At 56.4% G+C, this 16,553-nt stretch overlaps 1 protein-coding gene across 1 annotated transcript in view; it reads left to right on the plus strand.

Moving 5' to 3' along the window:
- Nucleotides 1–1,040: 1,040 nt before the first annotated feature.
- The window catches only part of CROCC (ciliary rootlet coiled-coil, rootletin), a 34,816-nt gene continuing 19,303 nt past the window's right edge, over nucleotides 1,041–16,553 (plus strand). The window contains 14 exon segments of the mRNA XM_070404190.1: nucleotides 1,041–1,132; nucleotides 1,673–1,814; nucleotides 2,953–3,107; nucleotides 7,563–7,748; nucleotides 7,850–7,933; nucleotides 8,007–8,068; nucleotides 8,155–8,320; nucleotides 8,881–8,987; nucleotides 11,812–12,048; nucleotides 12,463–12,559; nucleotides 13,431–13,514; nucleotides 13,914–14,147; nucleotides 14,569–14,768; nucleotides 16,058–16,240. Coding sequence (XP_070260291.1) covers nucleotides 1,073–1,132; nucleotides 1,673–1,814; nucleotides 2,953–3,107; nucleotides 7,563–7,748; nucleotides 7,850–7,933; nucleotides 8,007–8,068; nucleotides 8,155–8,320; nucleotides 8,881–8,987; nucleotides 11,812–12,048; nucleotides 12,463–12,559; nucleotides 13,431–13,514; nucleotides 13,914–14,147; nucleotides 14,569–14,768; nucleotides 16,058–16,240 — 1,997 coding nt within the window. The 5' untranslated portion in view covers nucleotides 1,041–1,072.

Consider the following 16,553-nt stretch of genomic DNA (forward strand, 5'->3'; position numbering starts at 1 on the left):
GGAGGCAGCTAATCAATGATTCTTTCTCATCATTGATGTTTCTATTTCTCTCTCCCTCTCCCTTCTTCTCTGAAAGCAATAAAAAAATATTTTTAAAAAAGATATTACTAGCTGATAGTAAAACCCAGAAATCTCTAAGGCTCAACACAACAGAAATTTATTTCTTGCTCATGAAAAGCCCTGTTGGGTATTTGGCAGGTGGCTTTCTACATGGTGACCCAGACCCCTTCCAGCTTGTGGCTCTGGCCTTGGGAGCTCAACATTATTTCCTTCCAGCTGGTGGGCAAGCAAGGAGACACACAATTCCTCATGGAGGACTTAAAAAAAAATGTTTTTATTGATTTGAAGTGAGAGAGAGAGAGAGAAATACATATTCAGATGAGAGAGAAACATCCTATCGGTTGCCTCCTGCATGCACCCTGACCGGAGATTGAACTGGCAACCTGGGTATGTGCCGTGACCAGGAATCAAACCCACCACCTTTCGGTGTACAGGATGACACCAGACTAACTGAGGACTCGACCAGGGCAGCTCTGTGCTTTCTGTACTCAGAGCTGAACCTAGTTTTACCCATCCCTGTACATTCTTAAAAAACTAGAAGACTCTGGCCTTTTCTGTCTCCTGGATGCTAACTCCACCCCCTGAGCTTGGAGGGCTCTAGGACCCAGCAGTTGGGGAGCGTGTGTGTGTGTGTGTGTGTGTGTGTGTGTGTGTGTGTGTGTGTGGTGAGAGTCCTTTCCTCGTGGTCCCTCCCCTCCCTTCCCTCCCCTTCCCCCTCTCCATTCTTTCCCTTTCCTTTCTCCCCCACCCCTTCCCCTCTCTACTCCCCTCCCCCTCGACATCCTAAGTCTTCCTTCTGTTCCCTTCTGCCTCCCTTCTCTCCCCTCCTCTGCTTTCCCTTCCCCTCCCCCTCCCTCACCCCTCCCACCCTGTGGTCACATGGGGGCACGGATTAGAGCCTAATCTGCCCAGTGCTCAGCACTGCAGTCTGGCTGTGGGGTGGGCTGTGTGGACTGAGCTAGTCTGGGGCCTGGGAGAAGGGCCTGGAGAGGGGTGCCCGCAGCCTCCCCCCATGAGCTTGGGGCTGGGGGGGTCATTGGAGGTCCAGCTGGCACTGGAGACCGTTATCCAGGTGGGTCCTGCGGGCTGTGCCTACCCCATCCAGTTGCTCTGGAAGGAGCGGGTGAGGAGTGGATGCATCTTGGGGGTCCCGTGGTGGGAGAGGTGTGGTGGTGAGGTGCACAGGGGCTCCAGTTTGCACCCCCAGCCTGACTGGACTCAGGGTAGAGGGGTATGCGGGGCTCAACTGCTGTGGCTCCCTTATCCAGTGCCCTGCGGAGGATGGGGGTCCCTCCTCCCAGATTTTGGGGTTAGGGTGACTTCTGCTGGCACGCACGGTGGGATCCTCACCTAGCTGGGTTGGAGCTGGGTTGGAGCCAGCTGTGGGGTTTGGTTCTCTGGCCCTGGAGGAGCCCCCTTTCCTGGCAGGCACACAAGCGTGTCCTTCCTGGGGGCGGTTTTTGCGATTCTAACACCCAGGCTTCTATCCATTTGGGGGATTTCCTGACGGTCTCCTGGGCACCCACATCTTGGGCGACAGGCCTTTGCTCCTTCCCACTCAGGCCACAGAGCCCAGGGTCCCAGGTTTCCCTCAGACCCTCTCTTTCCCCAGGCACTGGAGAGCAGCGTCCTGGGGCCGGGTCAGGAGACCGGCCTGAGTGTGCAGGACCCGGCCCAGGACTGTCAGCCCGCCCACCTGCCTGCTCTCCTCAGGGAAATCGTCACCCGAAACTTCTCCAAGCCTGAGAGCCCAGGTACCACCCTGCCTCTCCCCTGCACAGCCACTGCCCACATCCTCCCTCCTCTCACAGCCCCTGCTCAGTAGTCATGATAACAATAATGATTGCAGCTTCCACGTCTCCCCACTGGGAGGCAGGTACACCCGTTTTACAGATGAGGAAATGGAGGCTTAGAGGTGTAATATGCCCCATGTGTTCCCCACGTATTGCTGCTAGAAGGCAGGGCTGAGCATCCCTTCCTTGCTGCAAAGACTTAAACCCCAAATACCATATTCTCTCCCAGGGAAGGTGTTTATAATCTGAACCCGAGATTATAAGGCGGGGGGGCGGCGGGGGGCAGTTCAGCTTAGCTCAGGGCTTTGCAGAAATCCTAGGGGTGGTACTGTCCATCTCCCTTCTCCCGCCGCCCCCCGCCCCCCAGGAAGGCTGATGGGCCCCTGCTCCTTCTGGTGGGTGGAACTCACACCGAATACACGGTTTGAGAGCCTGGGAGGGGCACACTCAGTCCCAGCTGGAGGTTGCAGCTCTCCTTGGGGGTGTTCCTGCTGTTCCTGCCATGGTCCTTGTCTAACCTCAGCCTCCTTGGGGCCCTGGGAGCCACAGACAGGGACTTAGAGAGCCCTCCCCCGGGGGGAAGAGCCGAGAGGCCTATGGCATATGTCCAGTTCCATCAGGTGGAAGGGAGCCCACAAAATGGGGTTCCTTTTCCCTGTGGCCTCTCCTTTTTCCCTCCACTTCTTCCTTTTCTTCCTTACAACCTGACCAACCTGAGCCCTGGTCTCAGAAGTTACCTGCTCTCCTGGGTCTGGTTACTATTCCACCCATTTTACAGATCTGAAAAACTGAGGTCCAGAGAATAGCAGTAGCTGCAGAAGGAAGGAGCTAGAACTTAGGGCCTAGTCTCCTGACTCCTAATGAGCCTCCTTTGTACCTCCTGGGCCTGCTGGGGCCACACTTCAGCTGTAGTTGTGTCCACTCTAAGTCTATCCCTAGGCCCGTGGCTTTGCCCACCTTCCTGTTCTCTGTTTGTGTGACCTGGTGCTGGGTCCTGGTCCATCTTCCTGCCTCCACTGATGGGTAGGGCACCTGGAAGGGGAAGATGTCCCCCTGGACCCAGCTGGAAGCTAACCACATGCCTGCTGTCCCTCTCCAGCCCTGCTGTCGGCCACAGAGATGGCATCAATGCTGTCGCTGCAGGAGGAGAACCAGTTGCTGCAGCAGGAGTTGTCCCGCGTGGAGGACCTGCTGGCCCAGAGCCGTGCCGAGCGTGATGAGCTGGCCATCAAGTACAACGCGGTCAGCGAGAGGGTGGGTGCTGCCTGGGGGCTGAGAGCTGAGCCAGCTGCTCCCTGGATGTGAGGTCAGAGAGATGTCCAGGGCAGGCCTGCACATTGGGCAAAAAGGTGGGCCTGGACTCAGACCGGCCTGGGTTCGAACTGTGGCTCCGCCAACTTGAATGGCCTTGAGCAAATCACTCTGCTCTTGGAGTCTGTTTTGTTTTCTTTTTTTAAAATTGATTTCAGAGAGGAAGGGAGAGGGAGAGAGAGATAGAAACATCGATGATGAGAGAGAATCATTGATCGGCTGCCTCCTGTACGCCCCACACTGGGGATTGAGCCCGCAACCCAGGCATGTGCCCTGACTGGGAATCGAACCTTGACCTCCTGGTTCATTGGTTGACGCTCAACCACTGAGCCGCACCAGCCCAGCTCGGAGTCTGTTTTCTGTAGTGGGGATGGCTTTGGGCTTCACCCAACAGTGGCTGGGCTCTGCGGCAAGACTGGGGTAGGCACAGGCAGCCACACTCCCCGTGGGGGTGAGGCCCAGCCATTGGAGGCGAAGCCAGGCCTGCCTCCAAGTCCAGACGGGTTCACTTCCCCTGGGAACCTGTGCCTCAGGCTTGCGGGGGTCCCAGGGCCTGGCCAGGAGGTCGGTGTGGCCAGGGCCAGAGGTGCAGGTTGTCCTCTGTACACTGTCTTCTCTGGACCTCCAGACTCCTAGGAGGTGACCCTGGGGAGTTGGTGGTGGCTGCAAGTGGTGGAAGAGTTGCATGAGGGAAGGAGAACGTGTGTAGATGGAAAATGCGTGCGTATTACTAACAGTCGTAATAGCAGCCACCAGACAGGTGCTGGGTGCTTTACATGTAATGCACCAAGGGTGGGACCATGGTGATGCTCATTCACAGAGGAGATAATGGAGGCTCAGAGAGGGAAGGCCCTGTGCTTGGGGTCACACAGCCAATTAATGCTAGTCTCTCGACTCCCAGCCCAGGGCTCTGCATTACAGCTTTGTTTCTTGGGGGTGGGAAGAGACAGTTGGGCTGGGAGTCCCAGGGGGCAGCTGGCCCCTGGGAAGCTGGAAGGACCTCAGACATGACGTTCTGATGTTGCAAATGGGAGACTGAAGCTGCTCAGGGTCCCCTGTGTGGTACCAGGACCCCGGCGCCGACCTGCTCATGCGGGGCTTGCACACCCCTGTAGGGAAGAGGGCTGAGCAGTTCTGAGTGCGGCTGGAGGCTGTGCCTGTGTCCTGGTGTCTGCCCGCCCGGACAGGCCCCTGACTTGTTGGGACTTGCAGGGAGCAGGCCCCCAGCCCTGGGGATAGCTCAGAGCCAGTCTTCCCAAGGTTTGCAGGGGGTGTGGAGGGCCACTGGCTCGAGTTCCACATTGTCGGTGATGATGGGGCCCTGAGCCAACCCCCTCCCAGTTTAGGCCTCTCATCTTTTGGCCCCTGGCACGCTGCCAGGCTCATGGGGGGCTGCCTCTTACATGCCAGGTTCTGGCTGACAATGAAGCCAGCACTGCCCCCCTGGCTGGCAGGAGAAGGGAATAGGGAACAGGCGACAGGTTCCTTTTTCTACTAGGACACGGCTGCTGGGGCTGGGGCCTCAGCCCGGGAGTAGGGAGTCTGCGTTAAGTCTAGAAAATTCCACCATGTGGCCAGGGAGACCCCGAGTGCCTTGTAGAATGAACCTGGTGCTTGACTGTCCTCGGGGAGATGGTGTCAGTGCCCCCGCTGGAGGCAGGGATTGCATGAGCATGATCTCCGGGCCTTTCTGGGGCGGCGTGGGTCACAGAGAACATCAGAGCCTGGAGATCACCTATTGCAGGTGGGGAAACAGACCCAGAAATGAGTGTGATGGGCCCAGTGTCAGTGGTGGAGCTGGGATGAGGCCCCTGGTCTGGGCTCTGAGGGCCTGTGGCACTGTCTGTCCCTGCTGCCCCCTTGTCCCCATGCTGCAGGTGGCAGGCTTGCCCCTGTGGCCATAACTGTTGCATGTGGGCTAGGTTGGCGGGCCACAGCATCCCTGGGAAAAGAGAGTGGAGGTAAGGTAGGGATTTGTGTCCTGTTGATTGCATGTAGGGAGACAGGCAAAGGGCTCCCAGCAGCCACCTCCAAGTTCGGAAGGAGGCCCTTAAGCTCCCTGTGGAGCCCCCCACCCCCACCCCATTCTTCCTGTCCCTGAGGAGCAGGTGTTGGGTGAGGCAGCTGGGATGGGAAGGAGGGAATGGCCACCCCGTGGATTCTACAGAATGGGCCCCCTGGGCTCCCTGTGTCCATGGCAACCTGGACAGAGTGACTCGAATAATAACGGTACTAGGGCAGTGGTTGCTAGGGGAGAGTGTAAACTTCTTTCATCCCTGGCTTGGTGACACCCTTCTCTCCTTTTGAATTACAAGTAAAATTGAAAGGCTGTTTTGTGAGGGGTGAAGTTTGTGGAAAGGGGCGAGGTATGGTTGGGAGTGACCCGGGCCTGGCTCTGAGCCCTGGGGAAGCAAGTGTAGTACCTGAGGACTGCCTGAACCCCTCTAAATCACAGAAGCAGATAGCACCTGGCCCAAACACCTGTGTAGAACACACAGCACAGGCCACAGTCAGACCCACACAGACACACAAATGCACAAACACACCACAGCAGAATCTGCACCCACAGCCAGGCACCACCCAGTCCCACCCAGGTGTGGAATGTCTCACACAGGTGCAGAGTCACAGCAGTGGTGTATCCATCCTGCGCACAACACAACACATTGTCTCACATGTTGTGGACACACACAGCCAAAGGTCAGCACAGAGAACAGAGTCACCGACACACACACCACAGACACTCAGAGCCAGACACACGCTCCAACTCACAAACATGTGAACACACGGATACACACAGACGTACTTACCTGCACCGCAATGTAGACCTGTGACCACAGACACCACCTCTCTCAGGTCCCCCGAAGGCCTAGACATGGAGACGCTCAGGGTCCCAGGTGGAGACAAACGACAAAATACTCCCCACTCACCCCCGTGAGATGCACCTGCATTGAGGCACAACACACAGCATTTCAGTGCCACCGCCGGCACGCTCAGATGTGGACACTGCCGGTCCCCTGACTGAGGTGGACGGCTTGCAGACACTGGTCACAGGCCTGCAGCCCAGCCTTCACAGAGACCTGCATACCACCTCCGCCCACACCTGCAGACCGAGTTGTTCCCCCAACTTGAATTGAAGCCCCCACCAGCCCCTTCCTGTGGGTGGCTCCAGTGGCCACAGTCGCCCTGCCCCAGTGCTGTCCTTGGGGGGAGGGAGGAGGCAGAGAGGAAGTTGGTTCCAGCTTTCTCAGTGGCTCCTTAAGCATGTCCTGGGCGCACTGGATCAGTGCAGGGAACAGCTGGAGGGAACCGGCACTTGCCACTAACCTGGCCCCGTTATTAGTGTGGGGAGAGCAGCTGTCTTTGCCGTTGGCTGCCCTGGGACTGGGCGTGGGTGGACGTGTGAATGCCCTGCCCAGGCTGTAGATGGTGAGTGTGGGCTGGTGCCAGAGTCCACTGGGCTGGGCTGTCTTCCTGTTGGCTCTCCCTGGGCACTGTCGCTCCTGTTAGTCCCACTCATCCTCAGTTGCTTCCCCCACGGGTGGAGTCTGAGGGGCCCCCTGGGACCAGCAGGTGCCTAAGGAGGATAGAGGGTTCCGAGGCTGTTGGAGCAGCCAGAGCCAGGCAGGCCTCCTTCCTGGGCCTACAGGGCCTGGCGATGGAGCGGCTAAGCCACCTGGGGGTGAAGGAAGGGTGCTGGCAGCAGAGGCTTCCCATGAGGTCAGGGAGAGGTGGGAGCCTGAGGCCGGGCCGGGGCTTGGGCATTAATAAGCCACAAGGTACAGAACATGCGTGTGCACCTCTTACAGATCTGAGCGCTGCGTGTGAGGGAGTCGGGGCAGGCCGAGGGGTTCATCTGTGTCACCCTGGGGATGTTTGACGCCGCCTGTGTGCCTTATGTGTGTGCATGTCTCTGAGTTCAGTAGGCATGCATTGAAGCCTCTGTTTGAATGTATTCACATGTGCTTATGCCATTAATTCATGATCCTAATGAACATGCCACTAACGCTGCCGTAGGCCTAAGATACAATGGGAACAACAGGCTTTCCTGAGCTCACTTGGGTTTGGGGTGGGAAGACATGGACACGGATCTAAGAATCATCAACCACAGTGGGGTTAGTTGCTCTGGGAGAGAGGCTCACAGTGCACCAGGGCCTCTAAGGTTTACCCCAGGTGCGTCTTCTTTGTGTTTTGCATGCACATGTTTGTGTGTCCATGCATGCCCCGTCTGTGTGTCCAGGCATGGCTGCCTTAGGCCATGCATATGTGCATTGCATCCAGGCTTGCCCAAATGTGCCTGCAAGGCATTGTGGGTCTGGGCCCAGCCTGGTGCTCCCTGCAGAGGCCTGTGTCTGCCTTCCCTGGAGACCGAGGACTCTCACCCAGGGCCCTTCCCTGCAGCTGGAGCAGGCTGTGCGGCTGGAGTCTGGGGAGCTGGAAACGCAGGAGCCCAGGGGGCTGGTACGGCAGAGCGTGGAGCTGCGGAGGCAGCTGCAGGAGGAGCAGGCCTCCTACCGGCGAAAGCTGCAGGCCTACCAGGAGGGCCAGCAGCGGCAAGCCCAGCTCGTGCAACGGCTGCAGGCCAAGGTCAGGGCCGCCCACTCCTGCTCCTGCCTACCCAATGTGCTTGCTCACTGTGCCCTGCCCCCGCCCCCTGGGGCTAACCATTGCTCACCACCCATCCCCAGATTCTCCAGTATAAGAAGAAGGGCTCAGAGCTGGAGCAGCAGCTGTTGGAGAGATCCACAGAGCTGGAGCAGCAGCGGCTGAGGGTGGGTGCCAGGGCAGGGCAGGGCAGGCCCTTTCCTCCTCGTGCCCAACCTGATGCCCACTTCTCCCACCCAGGACACAGAGCACAGCAGAGACCTGGAGAGCGCCCTCATCCGCCTGGAGGAGGAGCAGCAGAGGTGGGGCACCCAGCAGGAAGCGGAGATGGCTGGCAGGGCGGTCCTCTCCAGCCATGAGCCCATTGGTCCCTCTTGGTCCCACCCAGGAGCAGCAGCCTGGCCCAGGTGAACGCTATGCTCCGGGAGCAGCTGGACCAGGCGAGCTCAGCCAATCAGGCTCTGAGAGAGGACATACGCAAGGTGACCAGTGACTGGTCACGCAGTCGCAAGGAGCTGGAGCAGCGGGAGGTGGCGTGGAGGCGTGAGGAGGAGGTGGGCACAGGGTTCTGGGAGGCCAGTGGGGCCTGGTGGGTCCAGCCTGAGCCAAGGAGAAGGGTCTTTGTAGAGTGGAGAGGACTCAGGCTTCAGGAGAAGGAGCGGGAGGGCCCTGCTGGCCACGTGAGCCCGTTAGGAGAGGTAAATAGTTGTCATAATCATAGTTGGCCTTGATTGCACATTCCATGTGCTGCGTGTTCATTTCTTCCCTATTTCTCAGAATAACTGAGCATGGTAGGTGTTGTCGTCCTCATTTTAAAGAGAGGTTAGTAACCTGCCCGGCCATGCGGCTGGGGTGCAAACCTCGGTGCCAGCACTTTCTGCCCTTTCTTGCTGCCTCTTGGGACTGCAGGGTCATTGAAACCCATTTTCCAGTGCCAGAGGGAGGCTTGGCAGTGAGAGGCTGACAGTTTCGACACAGCCCTGTGTACAGGCCCAGGCCTGACCCACCAGGAAGACCCCCTCCCTGGGCGACAGTGCCTCCCAGGATGGTCAGAGCTGGGGCAGAAGCGGGTGGCCCTCCCCGCAGCCCCTCACTCCCCCTGTCTTCCCTCCAGTCCTTCAACGCCTACTTCAGCAACGAGCACAGCCGCCTGCTCCTCCTCTGGAGGCAGGTTGTGGGGGTCCGGCGGCTGGTCAACGAGGTGAAGATGTCTACCGAGAGGTGAGGCCCGGCTGGCGGAGGGGTGACGTGGGGAGATGCTGCAGCAGCAGCTGGGGGGCACCCACTTTTTTTTTTAAAACATCATTTTTCTTTTCTTTTTTAAAAAATATTTTTATTGATTTCAGAGAGAAAGAGAGAGGGAGAGAGAGATAGAAACATCAATGAGAGAGAATCATTGATCGGCTGCTTTCTGCACGACCCCCATTGGGGATTGAGCCCACAACCCGGGCGTGTGCCCTTGACCAGAATCCAGCCTGGGACCCTTCAGTCCGCAGGCCAATGCTCTATCCACTGAGCCAAACCGGCTTAGGTGGGCACCCACTTTTTAAGTTGAATTCAGCTCAACTCAGTTGAACTTCAGTCCAACCCAACACACCTACGGGCCCTTGGAGATGCAGAAGCAACTATAATAATGAACTCTTATTATGATCGTGGCAGTCAACATGTACTAGGTATTTCCTCTGAGCTAGGCTCTTGGTACATTTCATTTCATCTCATATCCAGCATCTCTGTGAAGTAGGAATAGTAATATTTCCCATTTTACAGATGAGGACATTGAGGCTCAGAGAGGTAGAATGACCTTTCCAAGGTCACACAGTGGTAAGTGGCTGAGTCAGGATTGACAACTGCTTTTAATCCACTAGAATATTCAGCTTCTGCTACCAAGGACCTTACCACCTCTAGAGATAAAAAGAAATAGACCCCCCCCCCCCCAAATTCTAGACCAAGGAAGTGAGTGGTCAGTGACATGAAAGTGGAGCAGAGAATGTCCTCTATTCTCACAAGGATGGGAGGGTCAAAAAGATGCTTCATAGAGGAGGTGGAATTTGCATTGACCTCAGGAATGGGTGGGATTTTAACTGGCAGAGCTGGGGCACTCCAGGCAGAGTGTACAGCCTGAGCAAAGGCGTGGAGGCGGGAGAAATGGCACTGGGGTGGCTAGCAGGGGGCTCGAGGGGGCTGGCGTGTTCCGGCAGGGGGCTCGGTCCTGCTTGGGCTGAGCAGGTGAGGCTGTGGGGAGAGCCCAGAGACAGGGAGACCAATTTGTTTCCTTTTTTACATTAAAAATGTATTTAATGATCTTTTGTTAAAATATCAAATATTTAGTGTGTCCAGATTCCCAATGGACTCATCAATGTCACAGATGGTTTGCTTCACTTCTCGTCCTGACAGTGTGTTTGAATCAGGACCCGCAGATGTTCACAAAATGCGATGGGCTGATTTGTCCTTTAATCTCTGTTATTTGTTCAGGAAACTGGGACAGTTGTCCGAAGTTTCCCACAGTCTGGATTCTGTGGTGTCATTTAACACCTTTGTCCCCTGTGGTTCTTGTAAACTGGACGTTGGATTTAAGGCTTGATCAGATTCAGGTTCAGGGTTTTTTTTGTTTGTTTCTTTGGGTTTTTTAATAAGACTTCTTCGTAAGTGCTGGGTGCTCTTTCATCAGGAGGCCCCGAATGCCTGGGCGTCTCTGCACCGGCAGCCTCAGATGCTCAGTGCTAAGCCCCAGGCATTCATCAGGGTTGCAAGATTGTGATCATCTCCTGTCACTCCTTCCTGTCTCAGCTGGGATTCTTCCTTAATGAGTCACCTCCTCTCCTTGCGTTAGATACCCAGTGGTACCATTCATTCAGGAAACGAGAGGATTTAACCCATTTGATGTATTTAAAGTATGCTCTATTTTTAATTAGCATTTAAAATTTTACTTTTTAAAAATTTGGTTTTAGAGAGAGGAAGGGAAAGAGGGAGAGAACGTCGATTGGGGTGCCTTCGGCATGTGCCCTAACCGGGGATCATGTGCCTTCTCTGGGAATCGAACCTGCCAACTTTCGGTGTATGGGAGGACGCTCCAACCAACCAAGCCACACTGGCCAGGACCTAATATTTTACTTTTGAATAATTTATATATTCATAAATTCCAATTTCAAAAGGGTATATGGTGAAAAGGCCCCCTCCCACCCCTGGCCTCAGACACTCCTCTCCTCTCCCTCCTGGAGGCAAGCAATATGCCTTCAGGCTTCTTTTATACAAGCAAAAACAGCAGATCTCTCTCTCCCTCTCTCTCTCTCTCTCTCTCTCTCTCTCTCTCTCTCACACACACACACACCCTTTTATATATTCTTGTTAGAATTTCATCTTTGCAGTTCTTGAAGATGCTTTTTTTTTTATAATTTATTTTAGAGAGAGGGAGACATCGATTTGCTGTTCCACCCATTTATGCGTTCATTGGTTGATTCTTGTATGTGCCCTGATGGGGGATTGAATCCGCAACCTTGGTGCATTGGGAGACGCTCCAGCCAACCAGGATACCAGCCAGGGCTTGAAGATGCTTTCTTCACCGCATAGTTCTGAGTTATAGTGGGAGTGGTTCCATTTCAGGCTCTGAAGAGCTTCCCCATTTGTTTTTCTCGGCTACAGATATTCCACAGAATGGATGTGTCATGTTAAGAGCAGTCCCTTTTGATGGCTATTGAGGTTGCCACCAGCATTTTTGGCCTGAGCATGCTGCAGGGCATCACTTTATACACAGGCCATTTCCCAGGTGTTGGGGCATCTCTGTAGGATAAGTTGTTAGAAGTGGAGTTGGTGGGTCACGAAGAGCCCATCAGTTAGTCGTTTTCAGAGCTCTTTCTAACTGCCCTCAGCTGTGGTTGCCCTCCCAGCAGTGTGGGGGAGGGTCTATTTTCCCATAGCCTCACCCACACCGTGCATTATGTCACTTTCCCCCCCATTCTAATAGTGACAAATGGCATCCCAGTGTAGTTTCAATTGACGCTTGGGAGCCCACCCCCATCCCATCCCTGCTGTGTGTTCTCTCCACTAGAGATCTGCTGCAGTTGGGAGGGGAGCTGGCCCGGACCTCACGAGCTGTCCAGGAAGCGGGCCTGGGGCTGAGCGCGGGCCTGCAGCTGGCCGAGAGCCGGGCCGAGGCAGCCCTGGAGAAGCAGGCGCTGCTGCAGGCCCAGCTGGAGGAGCAGCTGCGGGGCAAGGTGCTGCAGGAGGAGGGCCTGGCCCAGCTGCAGATGCAAAGCAACCTGGACAAGGCCGACTTCAATGCCAGGTGGGTGCCTGGTAGGTGCCACGTGAGGCAGGGGAGGAGGGGTCTGTTCACTGGGGACGGGCTTGAGCTCAGCCAGTCTTCCCCGACACCCCGTTGGCAGAGTGGGAAACTGAGGTCCAGGGGGCTCTTGTCCAGGGCACATCACAAGCAGTTCAACCTCTGATACCAAATTTGTTTCCAGCTCCTACAACCTTGACAAGTCCCAGGGTGCTTCCCCAGGAGACAAAGTGGGGGGCAACCTCATTCATTCTCATTTACAGACAGAAGTGACTTGCTCAAGGTCATACAACCAGGGAAGTGAATCCTAGGGTCCCTGCCTCAGGTTTGGGGAAGCGTGCAGGACACAGAGCTGGAGGGTTGGAGGACAAGCTGGGGTGAGTCTCCCATTCACCTCTGTTGCTCCCCCACCTCCAGAATGACAGAGCTGGCCCTGACAGTGGAGCGCCTTCAGAACCAGAACCTGGAGAAGGATCGGGTCAACAAGGCCCTCACTGAGAAGCTTGAGGCCCTGGTGAGATGCAGCTGCCCTCGAGGTGTGGCAGCGCGGGATGGGGCACTGGTCAGACCCAAGGGCACAGGCTGAGGGCCGGGCTGTTGGGCCACCCTGGAGCTTCCCACTCAGACTGTATCACCCTCATTAATTGAGCATCTAGTGTGTGTGAGGCTTAGTGTGAGCACAGTTAACTCTTATCCTATTCCATCCTCTCAGCAGCCCTGTAACAGGATCCCCTTATACCAGTGGTTCTCAACCTTCTGGCCCTTTAAATACAGTTCCTCATGTTGTGACCCAACCATAAAATTATTTTCGTTACTACTTCATAACTGTAATGTTGCTACTATTATGAATCGTAATGTAAATATCTGATATGCAGAATGGTCTTAGGCGACCCCTGTGAAAGGATCGTTCGACCGCCAAAGGGGGTTGCGACCCACAGGTTGAGAACCGCTGCCTTATACAGCTGAGAAACCCGAGGCCCAAGGGGAAATACTTGTCCAGAGACTCAGACTGGGGAGTCAGGACTTGAGCTCATGCCTGTAATCTGCTAGTCCAGGGCTCTTTCTCTTGGAACTCAGCTGCCTCCCCACCTGAGGGACACCCCTCAAAGGTGCTGCCTGGGTTGGTCACCCTTCTGTGTGGGGCCAGGCCCGTTCTATGTCCAGCTCTTCCCCAGTAGGCTGTGTGACCTGAGGTGGGACACTGCACTTCTCTGGGCCTCGTCTGTTCAGGGCACTTAGGGCTGCTGTGAGGTGACTGAGTGGCTGCACTATGGCCATGGCCTTCGAGGCTGCCTGGTGGGTGGGGGCCCAGGGAGGGAATGAGTAGGTTTCGGATCAGGGCACAGACCCTGACCACCCTCCTCGTCTTTTCACCACCTCTCCAGGAAGCCCTGCAGCTCCAGGAGCAGCCCGCCCTGGACACAGAGGAGGGCGAGGGGCTGCAGCAGACCTTGAGGGACCTGGCACAGGTGTGAGGTGGGAGGGAGCCCGGAGAGGCCAGAGGGTGGGAGCCCTGGGCAGGGCAAGGCCAGGCAGTCCAGGGCCACCAGCTCCTCTGGTGGCCTTGACCAGAACTGCCAGTGGTTGGGGAACCTGGGGTCCTGCCTGCGCGAGGTTCCGGCCCATCTGTGAGAAAAGCCGCATGATGTCTTCCCAATACATGGGAGGCGTACCTGGCGGGCTGAGGGCTGTGAGCTGGTGGGAGCGGAATCAGGAAGCCTTGTTGGAAGGGAGCTTAGGCTGTGCCGCAGATTTGGGGGTGAAGATCGTCACATGGCCGCTGCGACCCCTCTGCCCCTACTGGGCGTCTTTGCCCAACTAACCTCCCTACTGCCCCGCTCCTTCTGCCTCCCTACCCCACCCCTCAGGCCGTTCTGTCCGACATGGAGAGCGGTGTCCAGCTAAGTGGCTCCGAGCACACCGCTGATGCGTCAGAGGGCAGTCTGCGGGGGCTCTCGGGCCCCCGGACCCCATCCCCGTCGAGGCGCTCCTCGCCCGGCCGCGGTCGCTCCCCGCGCCGAGGCCCATCCCCAGCCTGTTCGGACTCCTCCGTGCTCGCCCTGATCCACTCCGCCCTGCACAAACGCCAGCTACAGGTCCAGGTAGCAAGGGGCCGAGCGTCCTGGGGGAGGGGTTTGGGCAGCCCAGGGGCGGAGCCAGTGTTCTGGGGGCGGAGCGTGAGCATCCCAGGGTGGAGTCAGAGCCCTGAGAAAGGAGTCAGGGTTCTTGGAGGTGGCTGAGAGCTCAGGGGTAGAATCTGAGCCCCGAGTGGGAGGGGCTTGGGCAGCTGGGGGCGGAGCCTGGGGAGGGAATGTGCTTAGGTTGGGTTTGCTGGGGACCTCAGGGAGATGGAGGCTCAGAGTCCAGGTGGAGGGCTCAGCATAGGCAGTGGAAGCCTAGCCACCCTCCTGCCTCAGGCCTAGGCCACAGAGTAGGCTGCTGTACATCCCTGGAACTAGCACAGAAGCAGGGGGCTCTGAGGGCTCAGTGGCTCCCCCAGGCTCAGGGGTTCCCACGCCACAGGACATGCGTGGGCGCTACGAGGCCAGCCAGGACCTCCTGGGCACACTGCGGAAGCAGCTTAGTGACAGCGAGGGTGAGCGCCGTGCCCTGGAGGACCAGCTGCAGCGTCTGCGGGACAAGACCGATGGGGCCACCCAGGCCCAGGAGGATGCCCAGCGCGAGGCCCAGCGTCTGCGGAGTGCCATCGATCTCCTGAACAGGTGCCTGGGAGGTCGGAAGTAGGGGCCTCGGAGAATCAATCAGTGTCTGGGCCCAGCCCCAGCCCCAGCCTGTAAGCGTGCAGATTTGCACCAATACGGTCCTACCGAGCCATGTGTGTATGTTTTCTGGCAGTGAGGTAGCAAACGTTTCCTGTACACCTACTGTGTGCTAGGCTCGTGGCCAGGCATTTTATGTGTATAATCTCCAATTAGTCTTCCTGCCAAAGTCTGAGAGGCTTGTCCAAGCTCACAGGGTGTGGCCGGGATAGGAATCGGAACTGATAGCAAAACCAATGCTCCCTGTGCCTTGGAAGGAGAAGGCTTTTATATTGTGTGCACAACGGGTACCTCACTTTGCATTTTTACTTACTATCATGGTGTATGTTTTTCTACCTACTGCCAGCTATCGTGTCTTGTATGCTTAAGGCAGTGGTTCTTAATATTCCTAATGCCGCGGCCCTTTAATACAGTTCCTCATGTTGTGGTGACCTTCAATTTCATTGTTACAAACTGAACATAATTAAAGCATAGTGATTAATCACAAACACAATATGTAATTATATATGTGTTTTCCCATGGTCTTAGGTGACCCCTGTGAAAGGGTCGTTCGACCCCCAAAGGGGTTGTGACCCACAGGTTGAGAACCGCTGGCTTAAGGGTTGCTACTTGAAGCGATGAGGCGGGACAGTGAAAGATATGACCGCCATCAGCCCCCAGCCTGAGCTGGAAACCCCAGCTGGCTCAGGAGGCACCCTCCCGTTGCTTGTGACTGCTGGAGTTGGGAGAATGGCAACACCCTGCAAATTGTCAGAGTTCCCCGTTGCTGCCTCCCCCTGTCCTGCTCTGGCTACCATGTGCTGCTGGCCTGTGCAGCAGGAAGCTCAGAGATCTGGACAGACCCAGCTCCACTGGGCCTCCCAGATGGGGGTTGGGGGGTTATAGAGGCATTTCTGGTCATATGGACTCGCAAGCTGGCAGCACAGTTGCCCACATATCTCAGGAGTCTAACCTCTTCAACCTGGTGGAGATAGTGCCACTGCCTCTGTCTGTTCCACTGAGCCCCCAAGTGGGCAGTTTGGGGGAGAAGGTTCCCTCTGCTGGGATGAGTCAGCTTCAGGGAGAGGTAGATGAAATGAGTTGGTCGTGGACATGGTCAGGGAAGGCTTCCCGGAGGCACGTGCCTTAGAGGACGGAGGATGTGGCTCACATGTAGGACAGCAGCACAGCTGTTTTCCCTGATGGGAGCAGCCCCAACATCCCCTTTAGCTCCTCTACCCCTGGTCCTGCAGGGAGAAGGACAGCCTGGCCCATAGCCTGCAGGCGGCCCAGCAGCAGGCTGAGGAGCTGCGGCAGGAGCGGGAGAAACTACAGGTGACACAGGAGGAACTACGGCGCCAGCGAGACCAGCTGGAGGAAGAGAAGGAGGACACAGAGCAGGATAGTGCGCGGGCACGCAGGGAGCTCGAGCGGAGGTGCGTAGCTTCTGGCCTCCCTGCCAAGGCCACTTGAATGGGCCTTGGGGCTCCTGACAGTGTCCCTGGGGGCTAGAGAGCACCTGGCCTCCTACCGTCTTGAGAAGTCCTCCGGTGTGGGGTCTTCTGATCAGTCCTGTCTCGGTAAACAGGCTCAGGGAGGTACAGTCACTTACCTGGGATCCAAGAACTGGAGGAAGGAAGCGTGTGGATGGTAATAATAACAATAATTAAAATACCAGTAGTAATATTAACATTATTTTTAAAAATTAAAGTTACAGTAATATTAGTATTAATATCATTTTAAACAATT

Source organism: Myotis yumanensis, unplaced genomic scaffold (assembly GCF_028538775.1).
Source record: "Myotis yumanensis isolate MYYU_CA2020_CCGP unplaced genomic scaffold, mMyoYum1.0.hap1 SCAF_2, whole genome shotgun sequence".
In the NCBI taxonomy this organism is placed as follows: Eukaryota; Metazoa; Chordata; class Mammalia; order Chiroptera; family Vespertilionidae; genus Myotis; species Myotis yumanensis.